General features: G+C 38.0%; 1 protein-coding gene across 1 annotated transcript; it reads right to left on the minus strand.

Annotated features, from left to right (window-relative positions):
• Positions 1 to 1,955: 1,955 nt before the first annotated feature.
• On the minus strand, positions 1,956 to 18,319 carry Ska1 (spindle and kinetochore associated complex subunit 1). The gene is made up of 7 exons (XM_071602752.1): positions 18,168 to 18,319; positions 17,494 to 17,592; positions 13,205 to 13,329; positions 11,371 to 11,468; positions 8,347 to 8,493; positions 3,399 to 3,568; positions 1,956 to 2,654 (listed from the first exon to the last, which is right to left on the minus strand). The coding sequence occupies exons 2-7, from the start codon at positions 17,579 to 17,581 to the stop codon at positions 2,506 to 2,508; spliced, it is 777 nt and encodes a 258-aa protein (XP_071458853.1). The 5' UTR covers positions 17,582 to 17,592; positions 18,168 to 18,319; the 3' UTR covers positions 1,956 to 2,505.
• Between the last annotated feature and the right edge of the window lie 5,773 nt (positions 18,320 to 24,092).

Here is a 24,092-nt window from a genome sequence, read left to right on the forward strand (position 1 = left end):
TTTATCAACAATGTACCTAAATTTATACAATAAATCAATTATGTGCTAATGAATAAGATAGAGACTGACTATTCATCTTAGTATCCATTTGGTAAAAAATGAAACAAACTTGCTGACACAGTTGTTCAGCTGTGGAGGAAGGAATATTTTAAACAGAGAAAGTTTTTCACAGGGAAAAATGATTCATAGAAAAACATGAAGCAAGACTTAAAAACAAAATAAAGGATAATGCTATCATTAATATTTAAATTGAGGCATAAAAATACAACTTGCCTGCATGTGAATTAAGGAGAAAGGATCAGTAATCAGGGCCTATACTCTGTGGTCACTAGTGAGGGTGTTAACAAGGCCATGAGGCCAGATGACACATTTTTTTTCTCCGCTGCAGGGATAAGCTTGCCAAGCAGATGGCACGGCCACGATAGACCAGACTGTCTAACCAGGTGCAGAACAGGGCTCAATTCTTAAAATCCAATTACTCACATTCACATCATCCCCATCAACCTGTGCACACATTATCTTGCCATCATTTTTATCTCAACAGGGAAAACCTTCACTGTTTTCTTCTATATTACATTCACATAATACTTCTGACTCCAAACATGTGGAGTTCCCTCCATATGTTAGGAAGCTGTGACCAAAATACCTGACAAAGAACCATACTGAGGAACAAAAGTTTATTTTGGCTCACAGTTTCAGAGTTGTTCATGGTCAGCCTACTCTATAGCTCTGGGGCCTGAGCCTGAAATTAGGCAAAATATCAAGGTATAAGGGCTTGATGGAGGAATATTGCACCATTCATAGCAGTTAGGAAAGACCTTCCCAACCTCTGCAGGGAAGAAGTACCCTTCAAGGGCCTTCCCCCAGTAACCTACCCGCTTCTACCATACCCCACCTGTCTACAGTTACACCCAGTTAGTCCATTCAAACTAGCATGGACCGATTAGGTTACAGCTTTCATAATCTAATCATTCCACTTCTGATTACTCCTGCATTAACACAGGAGTTTTGGGGGGATGCTTCATACCCATAACTCCATCAGATTCTCTAACTCTCTGGACACCCTGTGTGTCTTACAATTCAATTCTAACACTAACTACCTGGAATTAGTAGAGATCCCACAAGTTAAGGGCTTAGTCCTACAACACTGTCTCTATTTCACACACCACTCACAACTAATGGGTCTCCAGGTTACCCACACTTTTGCTCAATGAGCTACAAATCAGGGGTTCCCACTTCCCCTCATTATAGGTTTGATAATTTGCTAAGACTACAGAATTCAGGGAAATAGTTATGTTTACCAGTTTATTATAAAGGGTATTATAATGGATACAGATAAGCAGCCAATTGAAGAGGTACACAGAGTGACTTCCAGAAGGACCTCAAGCACAGAAGCTTCTGTCCTTGTACAGGTGGGGTGCAACACCTTCCTGGCACATCAATATGTTTACCTACCTGGAAACTCTTCGAAGTCCACAGTTTAAAAATTTTTATGACTTCATAAAGTTGGCATGATTGATCACTAACACTATTTCCAGCCCTTCTCCCCTTCCTGGGGATAGCTGGGGAGCTACAAGTTGCAACCATCTAGTCATTGTGATTAGACCCCATCCACTGCTGTCCAGGAGCCCATCAAGAATTGTCTTGTTATAACAAAAAATGCACCTTTTTAAAAACATATATTTTTTAGTTGAAGATGGGTACAATACCTCTCTTTTATTTATTTTTATATGGTGCTGAAGATCGAACACAGTGCCTCACACTTGCTATGCAAGTGTTCTACCAATGAGCTACAACCCGAGCCCCCTCAAAAGGCTCCTGTTGCAAGGAAATTCAAAGGGATTTAAGAGCTCTGTGTCAGGAACTGAGGCCAAAGACCAGTAAGTACAAAAGATGTATCCCTATCCCTCAGGACATTACAAGGGTTTTAGGAGCTCCGAACAAAAAACCAAGGATGAATAACAAATATAAATTTATTACATCATGACATCACATTATCTTGATATACTTTCATTACAGGCTGAAGTCTACAGACAGGGTTATACTGAATACATTTTAGGTGAGCTGGTCCCTAAGGACATGTGGAAAAGCACAATTATCAGATAAGCCACCTTCAAATCCACTTCTAGGAAGTCACCTAGAGGCTGAAATGCCTTTGATGGAATTTGACATGAATGACATTTAGTTTCAAAGGGCCTGGGTATCCTTGACCTCATCTTCTTGATTTTTTTCTTGCAATATCACATCTATACCCGTTTCACGGGGTCTAGCACAAAACTAGACATGAGCAAGTTTAGTCCATGAAGTGCCTAGTAGAGAGGCTTATGTGGTAGGTGATTAAATATTTGCTGAAAAGAAGTGACCTTTAAAATATACATACTTTATCCAAAAAGATCTTGTTTCTATAAGAAACAAATAGAAAATGAAAAGCTAAAGAAATTATATGTAAGAAAATCACAGGACTAGCTTCTATCCTCTACTGTTTAATTCCAAAGCTTACAAGGGTCAGGTTATGACATAACGAGTAAGTCCTCCCCCTCGGACCTCTGACAGCCTCCGGCAGTGTCGCAAGATATTCAGGATCACATGAAATCTCTTGTCAGCTTTCAAAGTTGTGAATTCCTTTATGTCAGCTTCCACTATAAAATACTGTCCTGAAAATAAAAATGTTAGTGCTAACTTTTATGAAGACAACTTTTAAGATGAGTCTTTAAGGCATTAAAGTTTGAATATAAATGACATTAGTCATTCTTACTGTCATTATCCAATCAAAGTGAGAAAATTATATTCTTGCTAAACTAATTATTCTTACTAAAATTGCATATTTCAGTACGGTGACCCTGCTTATTAGATTACCAGCTGCCTGATGGTATCTCTTGAACAACTCACTTATCGAGAGGCATTATATGGTGGTGGTTAACAGAATGGAGTAGCCTTACCATTCAAGCGGATGACCTAGGATAAGTTAAACTCTCATCTGCAAAATGATATAGGGATGTGTGAGGATCAGACTTCAGCACATTCTCTGGCACAGGGTAAGTGCTTTATAAGCAGGACCAACTAGTATCATTACAATTCTAATTCTCAAAACTTTGGGTATAGTTTCAAAACAGACTCTAAAGCAGTGTTCCTCAGCATTAGCCATGTTGGCACGGTCCTATGCTTTGTAGGGTGTTTGAGCAGCACTCCTAGCTCCTATCCACTAGAGGCCAGGAGCACCCTTTACCCAGCTGCTACCACTAAAAATGTCTCCAGCATGACAAATGTTGTTAGCTGGAAAACTGCCCTGGTTGAGATTTAACCATCTAGATTTAGAATTTTCTAGAATCAGCTTTGCTGCTCATGATTAATCAGACTCCCAACAGTTGACAGGTACATGTATATGCATATCATTTTACCTTTAGTGTCCTTTGTTTCTTCATTAATAAATCTATGATAGAGATTTCTGGCCACAGAATTCATAGATGATTTTGGTTGATGTACAATCTTGTATTTACTAACTACTGCTTTGTTGATTTCTTTAATAACATCATTGATTTGACAATAGGTCAAGCGGGATTTCATGTACCTGTAAAAAAATATATATTTTTCAAATTACTTTCTTTGAAAAATACAAATTTGTACTGTAGCAAAATATCCTTTATATATTTTTTTTAATTTTCTTAGTTATTGATGGACATTTATTTTATTTATTTTTATGTGGTGCTGAGAATTGAACCCAATGCCTCACACATGCTAGGCAAGTGCTCTACCATTGAGTTACAATTTCGGCCCAAAAATCCTTTATATTTTTTAAAAAACAATTTATATCAACTCTCAAATAGACCAGACACATCTCAACAGCTGAAAAATTAAATTGAGGTGGCAACATACCAGTGCCTAGCTTCCCTAATTCATATCTGGATGCATTAATCAATTTCTATTCTCTACCTATACAATATTTACACTCAAAATAGGCAAATTTTAATTTAAATGAACTAACTAACCACAAGATGTATTTATTTAGGCATTTAAAAATGTGTGCAAAGAAAAATTTCAATGTTGAGAAAGTATACAACCCGTAGCATCATTTTCTGAAAACAGTATGTGTTCAGTGGGGTGGGGGGTGGGGGGCGGGAGGGAAGAAGAACGGCTAGGGAGGGGACATAAAGAATAAGAGGCTTCCGAATTTCAGCACAAAAGCAGTCTGTATCCATGCTCCTTTCTACTGGCTACCTCAAAGTCCTTCAAAGAATTGTTTCTTCCATGTTTGTCTGTCCTGTTACCAAGGATTCAGAATATAAAAATCAGAAACTCTCAACTCTGAGGGTTCTGGACACACCAAAACTCAATCATCTGCCTCATTCTCCCCTCAACAAGCTGTTGCTTTGTGTTTCTTGCCCGCGTCCTCTGTGGGCAATGAAATTCGGGGTTCCTCTGCATGTAACAAGCTGGCTCTGAAATAAAGTTAAGAAAGAGAAAAACAGCAAAGAAACCACAGAACACAGGAAATAATGTTAGAAAGTGGGGATGGGACGGCTCTTCAACCTTAGGGGTCGAGCTTCCACACTGGAAAGAGAGAACAAAAGCCCATTTGCTTTATTTATATGTGGGAAGCATCAAAGGTTTTTCATTGGATGGTCTTTTACCAAATAAGGTAGGAGGTGGGCTGTCCATTTCCCAATGGGTTACACCCCACTCTGCAGCTATGAGAGTGGTCTCCCTAGCGAAGCAAAGACAGAGGTCACATGCATTGTGCAATCCATTGAGTGGGAGGGGTCACAAAATAGTCTGCAATGCCAAACCAAAATCTTCCTGGCTCAAGGCCAAGTGAAGATGCACAGATAAGCTCAAATAATTTACGGGTGGCATTCCATGGTGAGTTCATCATGTTGAACTCTGTCAAAGAGTTTCTACTCAAGGTGGCAGTTTTCCAATCAAAAGTTTTTTAGTATTGGGCTGGGGTTGTGGCTCAGTGGCAGAGCTCTTGCCTAACTTGATTCAATTCTCAGCACCACATATAAATAAATAAAATAAAGGTCCATCAACAACAAATAAAAATATTTTTTAAAAAAAGTTCTTTAATATAAAATAATAAAGGAATTTAAAGGAGAAAGCTCATATTTCCAAAAGCATTCATTTTCATTATTCCTCTTTTTCCCAAACTTCTGCAGCAGTTTTTTTCTAAACACAATTTCCAAACTCGATTTGAATACCATCGCTCTCCACAATGCACTTAGGAATTCCTCCAAGTCCTCTTGATTATCACTTTATTTCCTCTGAATCCATCCCCTATCTTTGCCAATGTTTTCCACTTTAACTCCACTCTCAGAATTAAATCTTTTAAATTAATAATTGAAAGTCAAACGTTTGAAATACATTCTTCTTGATCATAATCTTTTAACATTGTGTCTCATTCATTAAATAATGAATTCCTATAAAATGAGTCCTCTACCATCACTGTTCTAATTTCCTTCACCCCTACACACAGCATTTTCTAAGAACTTCTTGTCCACTGCTCCTCATGGCCATTTGCTCTTCCCTGTAGCTCAGGTGATGACCAGCAATAACTACAAGCAAAACTGAACAGCATTAAAGTGTCAAACTGATTCTGTGAAAATAAAGTTGTCAGTAAAGGAAATGATGGAGTGACAAAACAAAAAAAGACTAAAGAGAAATGTCAGCCTCAATACTTGTCTCAAAATTGTAGCAGATATCTTTCAAGGGACTACCTGGCAATAATTTTTAAGACAGTAGGTAACGCTAGCAAGGCTGAGACAAGATGGGTATTCTCATTTATACACTATTAATAGGAATAAAAAGGGGATGTAGAACTCTGATAGTAAAGAACTTTGAACTCCTCTCCTCTTTCCAGTCTTCTCAAGAACAAACTAAAACCATAACTCTTCTTCAATCCATCAGAGAACTGAGGTTCTAGGGCAAAGCATTGGCTCCCAAACTGAAATCACAAGGAAATACAGAGAAATTCAGCTTCCTGGGAAGAGAAGCCACTGAACTAGTAACTACAAGAATACTTTAACAGTAACTGATAAATTGCTTAGGTTCATTTTGAATTAGTTTGAAATCTAAAAAATCCTGGGAACCAGCTTAGGGAGCCCCCCATGCTCATTAGTTTTATCTCTAAGATAGCTTCCCCCTCCCAGCTTTTAATGGTGCAGTTCAAAGAAAAATTCTCTTTTAACAGCATGAGGGAAAACATAATCATTTTGAGATAGCTCAAGGAAAAATAACTATTGTGAATTATACCTAGAGCAGTTCTCTTCTCCAAAGGACTGTCCTCAAGAGAAACTAACAGAGCTTTATGGGTCCTAGAAGGAGGTAATCCCAGAACTTTAGGTCCTCTAGCTAAGAAACCAGAGTCAGCCCTTGGTCAAACCCACCGAAAAGCCTGAGAATTAACCACCAGATGATACAATGCTTCCTAACCACCATACTTTACCACCAGCCAACAAGTCTCTAATGTTAATAGTGGATCAAAATTGAGCAAGCTACAAGTCAGAATCTATTCAAGAAGGAGTTTCTAGGCGAATCCAAAGACAACAGGGAAGACAAACAATAGAAACTGTAAGAAACTGAATACTCTGACATCTATAGCAAATATTAACAGCCCAGCTCCTAAACACAGCAACAAAAACCCTCTTACTAGAAGCCTCAGTTCTTATTACCAGGTACGCTCCATGCAGCTTGCTTTTTTTTTTTTTTTTTTTGGGGGGGGGGGGGCGAGGTGTGCTCGAGATTAAGCCTAACCTCTCAACAGAAAATTGCAAGGCATAATAAAAAGACAAAAAGCATGGTCTGAAGAGACAAAGCAAGCATCAGAAGCAGACTCAGTAATAACAGATTCTGGAAGAATCAAACTGCTAACTGAAATAACTGTTTAATATTCTAAGGACTTTAATTTAAAAAGAACAAAATACAAGAACAGATGGGTAAAGTAAATAGAGAGAACTCCAGAATCAATACAAAATGCTAGATATTTAAAAACTCTGTAACAGAAATGAAGAAGTTTTTGATGGGCTCATCAGCAGACCAGACACAACTAAGCAAAGAATTAGTGAACTTGAAGATATGTCAATACAAACTTCTCAAACCATATTGCAGAAGGTGGGGGCAAGGGACAGAACAGAAAACCCAAGCACTGTGAGGCAATTACAAAATGTATGGCATATGGCAGACGCACAATGGGACCACCAGAGAAGAAAAGATATGCAAAGAACTTTCACTCAACAATAAGAAAATAAACAACCCAATTAAAAGTTTTATATTAAAAAAGGGAATCCTTAAATAAATTATAGGATGGTTATGTAATGAAATATTACACAACTATTAAAATCCAAGTTTTCAGTGATAGTTAATGAAGAAAAAATTCCGGATTAAAAAAAAGTAAATTATAGTTTAACTACATTGTAAAAACAATCAGAAATACCTGTTATGTGTGTGTGATAAAATAAAATCTAGAAAGAAATACCATGTCTTTTCTGAGTGGTAGAATTACAAATGAGTTTTATTTTCTGACAATAAATATTTTCTAACTCTATATATATTATCTGTAATAAAAGGAACAATAAATGTAACATAATATAAAACTTAGAAGTTACATAAAACCCCAGAATTAGGAGAGTTTAAGAGCAGGGATTTCCATAATTATTTCCCCATTACTGCCATCTGTAACAAGCAAAGGAAACCTCCCTCTAGGGGAGGCATCTCGTCTTATTCATTCCTGTGTCTCCTCAGTGACAAGGTGCTTAGAATATAGCACAGACTCAACAAGATGTGGTACAAGAGACAAATGGAAACCACACATGTACTCTGTTCTAATTCTCAAATCTACACACACACTCAATTTAAAACTACCACAAAACTGATATACTTAGGTAAATCTGTATCACAGAATGGTCCTAGAGAAGACATAAGCAAAATCTCTAAATTTCTATGAAAAGAGATTTTTACAACTAAACAAAAAAACCTGATTTTGAGCATTTTCAACAAAACATTTCCTGCCTTTTCATAACACAATGCAAAAATATTTTAGATAAGACTAGGATTTGTACTCCACATATTACAATTAATATAATCAGGCCTTATGATCTAAATAATCATGTATGATGATTATTCAAAAGTTAAACATTAAAATCTATCTTGGGCTGGGCACTGTAGTGCATGCCTGTAATCCCAGCAGCTTGGGAGGCTGAGACAGGAGGATCATGACTTCAAAGCCAGCTTCAGCAAAAAGCTAAGCAACTCAGTGAGACTCTTCTAAATAAAACACAAAATAGTGCTGGGAATGTGGATCAGTAGTTGAGTTCAATCCCCAGTACCAAAAAAAAAAAAAAAAAAACAACTTACGCAGGAACACCATTGAACTCATCAGTAGTTATAAACAGCATTTCTTTAATACTATTAATACTTTTTTGTTCTTTGGGAGTCTTCTTTATGGATACAGATTCCTCAACTTTGACTGGTCCATCAGGGTCAAGATCTGGTCCTTTAACCCTAAAAAATAGAGATGTACATATGAACAGGTAATTGTCAAAATTAAGCAGTATCCTGGAAATTTTTCCCAACTGAAAATAATCAATAAACACATGACTCATCCTGTTATAATAATTTTATAGCCAACATTTTTCCTATCCCTTCACTATTAAGATTAAATAGTGAAGGAAATGTTAAAGAAAAAATAAGTCCCCAACTCTTCAATAATACAGCTATATTTACTCACATACCTGAAACATAGACTACATAGGATATATGCTAGACATCTCTTCCCAACTTCCATAGTTCTGAACTGCCAACATTACTCATCTTAGACCTCCATTTATTCTAATTCACCCTGTTGCTTGTGTCAGTTGTTGCCTATTATGGACTCATTGTAGTTGCCAGCAATGAGCACGGGTCACTATATTCAGTCTGCCTAACTTTATTTAATGAAAAGCCTGATGTAGCTCAAGAAAGACTGTAGCTTCTAGGCTGTTTAACTGCCAGGGAAGGAACAAAACTCTGTGGCCATAGTGGCTTCACCACTACAAGAAAGAAAACACCAGGAAACAACAAATCCAACACAGAAGCAAGCATAGGGAATCCCCAAGACTACAGCTGAGCACCAGACAGAGAGCAATCAGGTAGGCCCAAATGGCTGTTGTGGGCTATTGAGATAAAGATGCCCAATGTGAAGATATCATCATCCTAATGTGAATGCTAATGTGAGACTCCACTGAGAAACTGCCTTACTTTTTCCTATACTTGCTTGTCTTCACCATATGCTAAGTAAGTGCCAGATTGCTCCTGCAAGCCCTGTTGTGTGTTATCAGTCAACAACAATCATTTCAACCTACAAAAAGGTTCTGCTTGACCTACCCCCAGAGAATTTCAACCCTCAGTGAACTCCTGTTCTCCTGTCATATTCCTGCCAGATGTCTAAAGTCTGGCACATTCTACAATCCTGAAGATATAGGTGATGACTCTGTTCTCTAGTATTCTCTCATAACCTTGTCCACTAGTCTTCTCTTCTTGCAGGAAAATTCTCAGGCATGCTGATCACAACTGAAGAGCTTCCATTCCTGGAGACCTTCAACCATCAGCAGCACTATAATTCTTTTCCTAGTGGCAAGGTTCACTGTTTGCCTTTCAGTTTTCCAAGTTTAAACAATATACTATTTGTGGAAACACACATGCAAGGGCAGGATTGTCATCAAGGACAGGAAAGTGAGTACCTCTGTGACAGAGAGAGGGTCTGCATTAGGAGTATTTTTAAGGTATTGGTAATGTTCTGTTTCTTAAGTTGGCTAGTAGAACACGGATGTTTATATCATTATTCTTCAATTTGTAAAAGTAATACTTTAATCACTTTTCTGTATATATGACACATTTCAAAACTTTTCTGTTTCTTTAATTGGGTCATGGAATGTTTTTATCTACTCAAAGTACTTTTTAGAAGTAAAATTTTGGTGGCAGAGAATAGAAGACATGGGAAAGAAGAAATACTGGAAGAGAAAACACAGGACCTCCCAAATCATAAAGTCAAAAGATGATGGAAGATCTTATACAGTCAGGCAGTAAGAATAAGGAAAAGGACGGACAGACAAAACCCTGGAGAGGCAGAATGGACCGGTGATGGCTACAAGACAGTGAGGCAAAGTAAGGATGCCAAGTCCCTGCTATTTGATGGGAGGACAGGACCAGCAGGTTGGGTGATGAGTAATAAGACAATTGGTGAGTTCTGCCCTAGACTTGCAAAGTTCGAAGAGAAAATATTTCCTTCATTAGATTCCCAGTAGGCCACGAAATCACTAGAACTAAGATGTGTCATGACTGGAGCTGGACATTTGTGAGCGTTAACAATAGAGTTAGTTAAGCAAGAGTAAATAGCTTCAGGAGACACTTGTAATTTATGGAATGGCAGAGGGAAAGCAAGCAGCCGGGTCAGATATGGGATAACAGCTAAGGAACCAACCACAGTGCAGAAGCAGCATCTCTAAAGGGGTAGACAATGCAGGACCTGGAAAGCAGAACCAGGGCTAGAGGGACTTCAACCTCTCTGTGACCTGCAAGCCATCAGTTTCATAAGAATGGTGGTAATGAAGAGCTAGGCACTAGGACTCCTGGGAGAAAGGTCAGCAAAACAGGAGGGGGGAAAGAGCCAAGTTGAGTGTTTCTTTAGCTATTTTTCAGAAGAGAAGTTTATCAAGTTTATTCTTACTCTAAAGCAGTCCAGGGAGAATATGCCTGCAGAGGATACTTGGCAATGCCTGAAGACCATCATTGCCACAACTAGGTATGGAGGAGGGATGCACCTGGCATCCAGAGGGTAGAAATCAGGGATGCTACTGAATACCCTAATCTCACAACAAGGAACTACCTGCCTAAAACAGCAATGGGGCTGAGGCTGAGAAACTGCTCTAAGAGAAAGAACGAGTGAGTAGAGAGCCTCGGGAGCCTGCCCCTCAGAAGCCTGCCTCATGTCTCTTAGCCATCACTGTCCATTACGCTTCTCTGAGGTTTTGTCTGCCCTTCCTTCCCTTGTTCTCACTGCCTGACTCTTGAGTAGGATCTTCCATCATCTTCTGTCTTTATAATTTGGGAGGGCCTGTGTTTTGTCTTCTAGTATTTCTCCTTTCCCATCTCTCCAGTTCTCTGCCACCAATATTTTATTTCAAAAACGCACTTCAAGTAGGGAAAAATATTCCTCAGAGATGCAGGATAAGAAAACTGGTGAAAATAGGAGGACATATAGTTTCTACTGCACATGACAAAAAAAAAAATGGATGACAACCAACAAAATAACAAGCACATGATAGAGAAAATGGTTCTGAGATATTTGTTTTCATGGGTTTAAGTCCAGATAGCAAGAAAAATAATTATAAGTATACTTACGAGCTCTGGGTTACGTTTACTTGAGGCAAATGGGAAGGAATATTTTCTTTGAGATGTACCACATCTTTATAGTCTTCTTCAAGAGACTCACAGAGTTCCTAAAATTTTTAAATGCTCATTAATTTCCTTCCTGTGTGTTATAAGATATTATAAAGACACAAAAAAAACTATGAACCATAATCACAGTGATTGTGAGGTTTGAGGATACAGAATGAAAGGGGAAAAATCACTGGGTACAGCAATATTTATTAAAAAAAACTTAGGGGCTGTGGTTATAGCTCAGTGATGAACCACAAAGCTTGCACAGATATGAGGCCTTAGGTTTGATGCCCGAAACCAGAGGAAAAAAAATAAATAATAAACAAGAGTTTTGGCTTCTAGAGCTTTTTGGACAGTGATATAATATTGTTCCCTACTAGACTTCATCAGAGAAAAATCACTATAACTACATTACAAAGCAAGATTGAAGTTTAAGTTTTTCCAACACTCTAACCTTGGGAAGCAACTAAGAAATAGACGAAAGACTGATCTTTTTTTCATTCTGATAAACTGCTTTTGCTAACTTAACCCACATTCCCCAGTGTTACATATATGACAGTACCAAGTGACAATGCCTACACAGATGACAACTACGAAATGCTGCTTGGAATGATTTCATGTGGTCATGCATACATTCCAGCTTAATGAATATCTCTACTAGATCATAACTGAATTTTTAAAAAATCTTTAACTGCTGCTAGAATTTGAGGAAATGAAATTATGCAAACTTTAATGAGAATACTCTGTACCTATTAGATTCCTATTATTTGGCTCCCAACCATAATGTAAACAGAAATTCCAAATATCCTTCAGTTCTCATTTGAACATTCTCTAGGTTTACCACAAATCCTGGGCGTTCTTGAATAGAATAGAGTTGAAATAGCGATACTGCTTCAATTTTGAATTTATGACAGCTTTTCTTTTGAAGAGTTAAATGATGCTCATAGACACTAATTTCATGTGGACTAATAGTGTGTGTGTTTGTGTATATATATATGTGTGTGTGTGTAGGTATGTGTGTGTGTGTGTATATATATATATGCGCGCACACACACACATACATATACATATATAGATAGATATGATTATACCCATTCCTATAGCTGAAAAGTCTTTACATAAGGATTACAAGTCTGACAGGGACCAGAGGCCAGATTGTTCAGCCCCATTGAACACGTCAATGGCCCTAAAAACACCAAGAGGTAATTATTGTACAGACTATTTTTTCATTAGGAAGTATACAGCACCTTTATTAGCTGAAGTCAATTAGAAGTCTTATTTAGAACAAAATGTACATATAAGTGAGGCTCAAATTTTCCTTTACTGAAGAACCCTTATATTACATTTTACAAAAATGTAGAAATACAGAAATAAAAAAAGGCTAAGAAATAACCCAGTATTATTTTTTAAATGCAGATCCTGAGATCTCAAGAGGTAAAGTGGCTTTCTTGGTATGGCAGAGGGTGCCAAAGGCAGCCACTGTGAGAACCCACGTCTTCTCACCTGAGGAAGGTATTCTTCACACATCACTCTCCCAAGGGACCATTTGCTTACATTAAACCTACCAAGAATTATTTCTTCTTTTTAGTAAAGTTCAATTCCACTGGCATGAAGAAATAGCTGTGCTCAGAATCCTTTATACTAGGATCATAAAATACAAACAGCACTTCACACCATTAATAATTTACAAAGCTAAGAACATTATAAACTTAAAGAATGCTTCCAGATTAGCTGGTAATTATGGAGTTTGTATTTGTTGCCTTTTTACTTTGTTTCTTCATTAGGAAAATAGTACCTTGAGTGAAGTATTGGTTTGTTCCTGATGCTGAATTTCCAATTCAAATTTATTTAGAAGTTCATTTACTACAATGATCTCATCTTCTATTTGATTTAATATTGACTTCAAGGTAGGTTCCTGGCCTGTTATAAACAAAGATAAAGTAGAAAACAAAGTATATGTAAAAACAATAGCATTCAATAACCATGCAAACTCTTGGGGCAGATAGCTTTGCCTTGGAAGCATTGGAGGTGCTTCATGCCGGGGACCTGTTTCCTAGAGACTCTACAGATGTCATTTCTAAGCATGGGAGAGAAGTAGGGGAAAGGCACATACAAGGAATCCTCTGAGGCGTTTGTTTTTAGCAAATTCCTTCATAATAATAAACACCTACAAATATTAGATAAAATAAACACCCCTCTACCTGCTTCACTGAGCCTTCTTAACAATAAGATAAATTCCCAAAGGTTCCAATGTGAAGAGGGATCCACAGACGCTCTTCGTAGTGCACATGAACTGATGCTGCAGCAGCTCTGACCTAGGGAGTGTGGAGGGATGCTGGAGGAGACTGTCAACATCATCAAGTGGATGCATTTCACTTTAAGGAGGATAGGATCCAAGGCTTTGTGGCTTCAAAATACAGGTGGTTGGAAATTAGTATCTCAAAGGAGGCCAGGACCCCTGTTCAAAGGATATATCTTCAGTGAAAGTTCAATCCCCAAATTCTAATCACAAGCTCGTGTTTTCAATTAGTCCTCTGGTATGTGTGTGGCGGGTAGGGGTGGGGTTGAGAGGAGTTCTCTATGGCAATTTGTAATATAGGCCTGGGATTCATATTTACACTATCTAAAAAGTTAGAACAAATGAAAAATTTTTTTTAAAAAGAGTAATACTGTGAATTGAGATGTGTACTTGGCTATAATATACATTTGTCATTTCTTGAACAAACTTTTCATCAATTCCTTTCTGAATTATATTTGTGTTATTTGAGTCAAAAATTGACTTTAACCTTAAGACAGAAAAAAAAATAATTTTTCTGTGTTTAAAGTGAAAAAAAAAAAAAGTCCTAAAAGAGACAGTGACATAAAAAGTCATGGGCTAGTGATAACTCCAGGGTGCAGAGAAGAAACACACACAAGAAATGTATAAAGCAGCAAGTTTTCATATTCCCAGTTCCACCTCCTAGTGCCTCTCTCTAGCTTCATAAATTTGAGAATGGGAAAACCAGAATCCCTTCCTCCTTAGAAACAGAAGAAGTAATTAAAAAAAAAAAAAAAAAAAATGAAGGGCAGAACAAAAGCACAAAAGAAAACCTACAGTCATAATTAAACCTCTCTGTCTTCATTTCCAGCAACAAAGCAATGAAAAACATAAATAAAAGCACACTTTGGCCATACTTGTAGATTATAAAGGCAGTAGACTGAAAAGGCTAGATTCTCCAAACTTGAAAACAGAGACACCAGTACCTAGGCCTATGGTCACTATGAAAGTATATAGAAGACAGACTAAGTACTGTGTCTGGAACCTAGTAAAACACTCAGTGAATGCTAACTGCCTTTCATCATCATAATAAGAAGCAGTATATTATTCCATCTAGTTGAGCGACGCTAATTGGCTTTGACACTCAGCTCATAACAATTAAAATAAATTAATAAAAGTTGTGGAATATCAGCAGTCCACTGTTCTTGCAATCTGTTTCTAGACTCCCTCTCCTAGGCTCAGAAGCCCTTGGTTTCTGTGCTACGCAGGTGCTGAAAGAACCATAGGGAGAACGTGGAGGACTCAGAAAGCCAGGAAATGATACCCCCTTGTTCCAGCAGCTTTAAAAAAAAAAAAAAATGTCATTTTTCTACTTCTCAGCAGTGGAAACTTTCATTTATCATTGTCTAATTGGACATGTCTTGTTAAAGATTCTCTTTTTAGTTTTACAGGTCTATCTATTCATAACATTATGAGGTGTGCACTGATTTCTCTGAGTTTATAACATATAGCAATGTTTGGCCTAATGATCTTTTGGTCAGTGATGGACTTTATGCATATGATAGCTACATTATAAAGCATAGGCATGTAGTAATTTAAAATGTAAGTGTCAGCGCACAGCATGATATTTGCAAAAATGACAAAATCACTTTTGAGTGCATATCTTTGAATGTATGCCCATCATTTAATGAGGGACCTTTGTACACATATACATATAAGTACAGATATAATTAATAAATATTTATGTCTCAAGTCTTTCAATTTTATTTCTTACTAAAGCACCAACATTTGACATTACTGACACACTGAGCATTAGTTCATTTTGAATATCTTTTAATTTTGTTCTTTTACTTAGAATTTTCTATACTCTCCTTTTTATAAAATTTGCCTTTTTCAAACTATGGAGATTTTGATGATTAATTATCGAATTTTAGGCTTTACAATAACCAATATAAGTAATAAATCCATTACTCTAAGTAAAATGTTTTCTAGTACCCATATAAAATTCTTTTCTCCTCTTCTTTGTCACGTTTTTATTTTTATTTTTTATAGTAGATGGACACAATACCTCTATTTTATTTTTTTGTGGTGTTAAGGATCAAACCAGTGCCTCAAACGTGCTAGGCAAGCGCTCTACCAACTGAGCTACAGCCCCATCTTGCTATCACATTTTAAAATAAATTTTGACCATTTTTAAGGTTAAAAAAAAAGTTCTAAAATTTCTACTGAGAATAATTTCAAAGAGTAAAAACAAATTGGATACAATATGTCTTCCTTGTGCACTGGTATCTCATATAACTTTTAGGCATCTAAATTTTTAGGGACTTTTTTTTACTGATTTGAAGCAATATAATCAATTGAGTAAATTCATTCCTTTGATAGTAGTCAGCTAATAGGTTATAGTAGCCAAAATGGCAGACAAATTACCTGGCTTTAATAAATAGGCTATGAAAACAAATTATTCTCCCGATCTACAAAATAACAATTGCCCAGTACATAGTAATCTGTTTAACAGGCCTGACTGCTTCAGATTGGCCTCTGCTTTGGTGGCCAGTTGAATCTATTTTTACAGATCTCCAAGTTAGATCTTTTAATTCAACTGTAATCATGCCTACAGAAAAAGAACCAAAACAAGGCAGCTTATTAAAAATCCAAAAATCATTTTTAACCCCCCACCAAAAAAAAAAATTGGCATAGAAGTAGAAAGGATTCTACACTGGAAATCAAGATTCAAACTGTCATTCCAACTGAGTACTCATGAGCTGGGGAACTGGGCAAGCCACTGGACTTCTGAGAGTCTCGGTTTCCTAATGTGTGAAACGATGGGGGTTGCTACACTGAGTACATAGTGCCTATAGCTTTTCTAGAGTATGTGAACCATAACTAAAATGGAGGAAGGAACTTTATTAGAAGTTCTCAATAATGATTGAGAATATAGTTCTTGGGAGGGTATGTGTAAATCAAAAGAGCATATTCAACATGGTAATTTCATATTTGAAAATAGCTCTAAACTATAAATTCATAACACAAACTACACTAAAAGTTCATCATAATCTTCCCAGTAGATGGAATTCCATCTATCAATAAATTTTTTTTTTAAATTTTTTTGAGTTGTTGATAGACCTTTATTTATTTACTTATATGCCGTGCTGAGAATCAAACCCAGTGCCTCACACATGCCAAGCAAGTGCACTATGGCTGAGCCCCAGCCCCAGCCCTTATCAACAAATCTTTAACTCTTCTAAACAAGGCTGTGGGAAACCTTTTTTTTTTTTTTAACATTTTGGACTTGACAAGGATCATCTGTTTCTTTGAACTTTCATTACATCATCCTTTCCCAGCATGTCAAGATATTTTCAAAGATGGTTATAACTTCCAATTTGCAAATGTAAAAAAGAAAAATTCATTTTTAATTAGCTGTTTCTGTGATATAAAGGAATAAGCTTTCTACAGAGCAGGCAGGGAGATGGTTTATGGACTAAGTCCATCTCTGAATCTTCCACGTCAGTTGTTTTTTTTTCCCCCCACCCCTTTTCTTTTAGCATATATATTAAGGTTGAGAACCATGGATGCCACATACATTTCAAATCTTACTAGTGGCATGTACACACACACACCAGAAAACTATAAGTAATGAAGTTAATGAATATTTAGCTCATCGGCACAAGTATCCTCTGCAATATTCAACAAAGTGTTTTAAAAGTCACTATTCAAAATCTAAAATTACCTTACATACATTCACTTAATCAGTCATAAGATATCATTTAAAGAGGAACAATAATCACAATGCATTTTGTACATAGAAAGTCAGTGAATCTTTTACTTACCAAGGTTTCTTAATGACAGAGTTTTTTTAATATTGCCAATCTTTTCATTAACATAAGAGCATAATTGTTCCAGATCTGAGGAAGCCATCCTTTAAGTCTCTGAATAAAAAATATATAAACACATTTTTTTAGAAAAAGAAAAGCTAGACAAATTTGTTTATTTTCAGAATCCAAGAATAGTAAATATGAGTAAATCACTGTTCCTTGAAAGGAAAGTATAAAACTCAAGAACAATTCCTTTCAATTCTACAAAATTCAGTTTCTAACCAAAGCACAGTACTGACGAGTCTTAGAGCCAGCCTTCTGCGGTCAACGGATTCCAAAACAGGGTACAGGGGATAACCTGGGTCATTTCCTTAAGAATTCAGTTAAGACCAAAACATTATTTCCACATAAGCCAACATTGGTACTTTCTTTTAAAATGCAAAATACATATGCATTTTTAAAAAATCAATGTAATTTCAAAATGGGCCCAAAGAAGCATTGGGGTGGGCGGGGTGGCGCCTTCACTGTCTGAGTTTGGTAATGAGGCGGAGAGAGGGAAAATAACTCTGTTTCTAGTCACTCCCAGCATAAGTGAGAAGGGGCCGCTCCAAAGTAATCACTCAAACTAAACCAAGCCAAGGACTCTCCAACCGGTGCTCCGCCCCACCCGGTGCTGCCCGCGTCCCCACCTGCCAAACGGTGCTTCCGAGGTGAGAGACCCCGCCCCAACACCAGACTCCGACCTCTTGCGGGTAGCTGGCAGCTGGGTAGCAAGCTGTAGATATTCCGGTCTCGGTGGGAAACCCGGATCGCGGGAAACAGCTCCAGGTACGCAATTCAAACGACCCGCGGGGCCCAGCGTTGCGCAGGCGCACATACGCGTTCTCAGAGCCGGCTTGGCGGCTGAGCGCGTTTGGGTGTCTTCCGGAGCGGGGACGGGGCCGGGGGCGGGGCCAGGGCGGGGCGGGAGGGAGCGGGGCCTGGTCGGCCCCAGAAGATCCCGCGTGATCTCTGTCACTCACTTAGACCTAAGCCCCGCCCTGCCAGGGTACAAGCGCTCCAGAAAAAAGCGAAACGCGTGGTTCACGAAATCAGCTGAGCGGAGGGCAATCACCGGGGGCAACTTTTACAAAGTCAATGTTTAGGGAACGAATCAGTAAAATCAGACACTTGGAAGGTGAGGCCCAAGCCTTAGTATGTTTTAAAATACCCCACATTATTCCCAAAGCAGCCAAGATTACGAGCTAACAGGCAGAGACTGTGGGACTTATGGCTTCTTAAGGGGAAATATCTAAAACTAAAGTTTGGTTTTGTTATGAGGAGCTGCTTTAGAAAATACTCTTATGTCCTAATTCAAACCAAAGAGAGCTTTATTTACCTGGCCAGGAACTGTCTCCCACCCATAGAGACTGAAGCTCTGTGGGAGAACAGCAACTTCCTGGCCTGTGTCTTGGGAATTTAAGGACAAAAACTATAGCTTAGGGACTTTTCTTAGCGTCATGCAAGCAAGCCAGTCACAGAAGATTAAGACAGCAATTAGCACAACAACTCAAGACAATCGCATCTTGGATCTGAGCAGGTGTTAGACAACCTTATCTTGAGTTCCAGCAGGTGGTTAGCCAGGTGAGAATCTACTTCAAAGTCTTGGGTCACCACGACCACCATATCCTTCCTGGGTTGATTACATTTTGTGGGGTACGAAGTACATAAAACAATATATTATAAGAAAACAACTTTCATTTCAGTTTCTCAGAAACAGCTCTTGTAATAGATTTTTTTTAATAGAAGGCAGCAAAATGGAGTCTAAGACCTATGACAGTTCTTGCTTTATAATTGTCTTATCTCACTTATCAAAATCTTATATCTGTAATCTATATTTTTTAGTAATCTATAACCTATAACTTACACTCTTATTGATTGTTTTATCACTTCACACCACAACAGTTAAAGCATCCCAGGGTGATAGATCCGAAGTCATCATGTACCTGGGTACCTTCATCCTTTGGCTCTGCCATCCCGCACTTTGGCCTTCAATTGGCTGTGGTACAAGAGGGTCTTTCCAGTCTCTGTGTTCAAGTCTTGTCTCAGGCAGAAGAAGGAGAAAGAGGTAAGGGTGATAGGCTCACCCACCAGCAGAGCCAGAACCTTTGAAGATTTTTCCTGCAAGCTGCATCCAATGACTTCTATCTGATTTTCACTAGTCACTCACATCTGTGAGGGGAAAAGTCTTTTAAATTTTTTTTTAAATTGCCTTCAAAATATTAAAGAATTTAAAAGTGAGAACAAGAACATAAATACTGGGTAGGTGAAGGACTACTAAACATATCACCTCAAAACAGATACTCTGGCATATGGATTATTTTGTTAAAGGCACCTAAAGCCATTAAATACAAGAAAGGCACACTGGCCTTTTTTCTCCCTGAAGGCAGGAGATGAAATTCCCATGTGAAAGATGACCTCACTGTACCAAGAGGAAAGAGACAATTTTATCACCAGAGATGGGAAGTTAAGGCTGACAGAAATTGTGAAATATACACAAGTAAACCTTTTTAACCCTTATATTCCTAGTCATTCTCTACAATTAACGAGTCTAGCCCAACCTCTTGTCACATGTTCCCAATTTATTATTCTTTGCCCAATCTAGTATATAAGCATTCAGGTCTAACTACTTCTTTGGGTGTTCATTTTCCTGTGAGGGCTTCTGGGTACATGTAAAAAAATGTATTAAAATGTGTATACTTTTTTTTTATATCAGTGCCAATCGGAGACTTTAGGATGGTGGAAGAAAATGTTTCCTCCCTTCCATAGGCAAATAGGCCATTTATGATTTTTTTATTATTTTTTACATACATGACAATAGTGGAGTGCATTACATTTATAATTTTTTTGCATTACAATTCTTAATACACCTTTACACCACGATTTATCAAATCTCTATTTGTATATATGGTATGAAAAAACACTTTTTAGGATTCTGGGAAGATGATAGAGTAAAAAACACCAGAATATGTCTTCCAGCCTAGACTAGAGATAAATTAGTAAAATCTGACTGATCTAACAGTTTTGTTACTCTGGAGCCTTCAGAAGGCTTGCAACTTGCAAGGGAAGCCTTAGATGATAAATTGCGTAATTTTATCAATTAAAGCTATTATCACAGTAGCAACTACCCATTTTCCACCTTCAGCCCTATGATAGGTAGTTGATCATGTGTTCCTGGAGAACCCTGCACAAAGCTAGCAGCAGCCACAGTGGACAAAAATGACCCTGTCCTCCAAATATCTAGGATCTAGATTCTGATCATTGATTTCTGCTTTAAACCAGTTTAAAACAATTATATTAAAGATACTCAAAGAACTAAAGGAAGATGTGGATAAACTAAAAAAAAAAAAAAAAAAAAAATCATGTATGAGCACAGTGGAAACATCAATAAAGAGATAGAGAACCTAAAAGGAAACCAAAGAGAAAATCTGGAACTAAAAAGCCCAATAATTGAAATTTTAAAAATTCACTAAAGTGATTCAAAGGCAGATTTAATCAGACTGAAGAAAGAAACAGTGGCCTGAAAGGCAGGATAATGAAAATTGAGTCTAAGAAATAGAAAAAAAGAAGAAAAGTGAACAGAGTCTAAGGGGCATGCGGTGCACTATCAAGTCAACCAACTTATGCACTGTGGGAGTCCAGAAGGAGCAGAGAGGAAGGGGCTCAATAATGGGAGAAGTAATGGCCACACACTTCCCCAAATTTATGAGACATGATTATAAACACCCCAAAACCTCAACGAACTCTAAGTTAAAAATCAGAGGTACCTGCGCCAAAACATAAGATAATCAAATTTTCAAAAGATAAAGAGAGAATCTTGAAAGCAATAATAGAGAAGTGACTTGTCATATACAAGTAATCCTCAATAAAATTGTCAGCTGATTTCCTCAGTGCACTAGCATTGAGAATATTTGGATCACAGGAGCACAGCCTTCATAAATGGATTAACATTTTTTTTACAGGATCAAGTTCTCACTCTTGGGAGACTGAATTAGTTACTATGAGAATGGGTTGTACAAAGTAAAGCTACCCTTCAGCTTGCTCTGGGCCAGCTTGCTCTTCTGTTTTCTGCTTTCTGCCATTAGTTGAAGCAGCATGAGTCTATCATTGACTTTAGCCCGCGACCAGCGCCCACTTCATGAATGAAAGTTCAAAACGTGAGAAACCACTAGGGAGTTTTGAATTAAAGAGACAAGACTCTAATTACCTTTAAACCAGCTCCAGGACGGCTCCTCCTAGCTCCAGCCTCCAGTCACCTATTGTGGTAGCGAGGTTTACTGAAGAGGAGAGAGAGAGAGAGAGAAAGAGAGAGAGAGAGAGAACACGCCAGGGAGTTGACTTTTATTGGGGAACAAAAAATTCTGGAGAAAATCACATCCAATGAAGATTAAAGGGGGCAGCATCCCAAGGTCAGAGGCGACGATTGGGTCTTCAGGGCAGTGGTCAGACATGCCTCCACATGGACAAGCCCTCGGATCTGAGAAGGGTGGGGAAAGCTCTGGACATAAGATGTGCCTAAGCGCCTCTGGCCTAGCCAGGGAGCTAACTCAAATCACGTGCAAGGATGGCCTCCCACAATTGACACCATGCTCTTGGAATTCCCAACCTCCAGAACCACCAGCCCAAACAAACCCCTTTTCTTTATAAATCATCAGTGTAAGGGTAAAAGAAATTGAAGTTAAAGTGTAAAAGTTAAAGTATAAAAGACCGGGCATTGTAAAGTTTCTAAGCTGCAAGGCCTGAGTTAAAATGTAAAGGACCAGGTATTGTTAAGTTCCTAAGCTACATGTAAAACCTGAAATTCCTGTAGCTGTTAAGACAATGCTTGGAACTGCCCAGTAAATATTTCCCCTGACCGCCTGGTTGTTTAATAACTTAAGGACTCTGTGTAGCCGTGCACGTAGGCATCGCAGGGCCTGGACCAATCAGTTTGAATATGTACCCCGCTTTAGGAGTAACCAATCACCCCCGCCCGACCTGTTCCCGCCAATAAATGAACTAATCATGTTTAGGAATTGTTGTTTGATTTTCCCGTGGTGTATGATGATTTGTTAAAGGAGACTGTGATGTATGTAAAGTCCCCACCTTCCCCAAGAAGTGTACTTAAGCAGTGCTCAGCCCCTGCTCTGGGCTCTGGGCTGCTCTCCTCTCTCGAGTGGGCACAGAGCCCCAGCATGCTGGAATCTTAATAAACCCCTTTTGCTGTTGCATGAGCTGCGGTCCCTTGGTAGTCTCTTCCTCCAACGTTCGCCGGACCCTTACAATCAGGTCACAGGTATTTTGTTACAGCAATAGAAAATAGACTAAGACATGAAATATCCATAAAAATCCCTGAGCCACAGGGTTCAGAGATCTTCTACACTGCTGAATATGTGGAGGTCCTTGGAGGATTGTGGGGAGTGGGGAGGATTGTGAAGAAGACATAAATATTTCATGCCATTTCCTCCATACTTTGTCATATACCTCTTTCACTTGGCTGTATATCTGTATCCCTTGTAATGTATTTTAAAATTAAATGTCAAGTATTTCCCTGAGTTCTGTGAGCCTTACTTCACATCAGATACAAAAATTAACTCAAAATGGATCAAAGACCTAAACCTAAGATCTAAAATTATAAAATTCTTTGGGGAAAATGTGGGCAAACATTTCATGACATTGATTTTTGCAATGATTTATTGAATATGACATCAAAGGCACAGGCAACAAAAGAAAAAATATGTAAATTGGACTTCATGAAAAACATTTAAAGTTGTAAAGATAACATCAGCACAGTAAAAAGGCAATCCACAGAGTGGGAGAAAATATTTACAAGTTGTCTCTCTGATAAGGTGATAGTATCCAGAATACATAGATAACTCTAAAACTCAACAACAAAAACTCAAAAAACCTGATTTAAAAATGGCCAAAAGTTGGGGCTGGGGATGTGGCTCAAGCGGTAGCGCGCTTGCCTGGCATGCGTGCGGCCCGGGTTCTATCCTCAGCACCACATACAAAACAGAGATGTTGTATCTGCCGAGAACTAAAAAATAAATATTAAAGTTCTCTCTTAAAAAAAAATGGCCAAAAGTGGCCAATGAAGAAGTGAAAAGACTCTTGATTAATCATTAGGGAAATATACATCAAAACCACAAAAAAAGCTGGGCCTGGTGGCATGACCCAGCTATTCAGGAAGCTGAGTTGGTGGATCACTTGAGGCCAAGAGGTCAATACCAACTTGAGCAATGTAGCAAGACCACATCTTACAGTCACAATGAGGCACCAGCTCACACCCATTTGTATGGCTACTATTGGAAAAAAGAAAAACAGAAAATAGCAAGTGTTAGCAAGAATGTCGAAAAATTGGAATCTTTGTGTGTACTTTGATAGGAATTAAAATGGTACAACCATTGTAGAAAACAGTACGGTGGGGCTGGGGATGTGGCTCAAGTGGTAGCGCGCTCACCTGGCATGCGCGGGACGCTGGGTTTGATCTTCAACACCACATAAAAATAAAATAAAGGTATTGTGTCCACCTAAAACTAAAAAATAAATATTTTAAAAAATTATAACAGTATGGTGGTTCTTCAAAAAAATTA

Source organism: Marmota flaviventris, chromosome 16 (genome assembly GCF_047511675.1).
Source record: "Marmota flaviventris isolate mMarFla1 chromosome 16, mMarFla1.hap1, whole genome shotgun sequence".
Lineage (NCBI taxonomy): Eukaryota > Metazoa > Chordata > Mammalia > Rodentia > Sciuridae > Marmota > Marmota flaviventris.

Bases quoted from the DNA above. Each gene is read 5' to 3' on its own strand.
- Ska1 (XM_071602752.1), bottom strand. From the start codon at position 17,581: ATGGCTTCCTCAGATCTGGAACAATTATGCTCTTATGTTAATGAAAAG. The intron at 13,330-17,493 runs GTAAGTAAAAGA...TGTTTATAACAG, and splicing joins TCTGTCATTAAGAAACCTTG to GCCAGGAACCTACCTTGAAG. The intron at 11,469-13,204 runs GTACTATTTTCC...TAAAAATTTTAG, and splicing joins AAACCAATACTTCACTCAAG to GAACTCTGTGAGTCTCTTGA.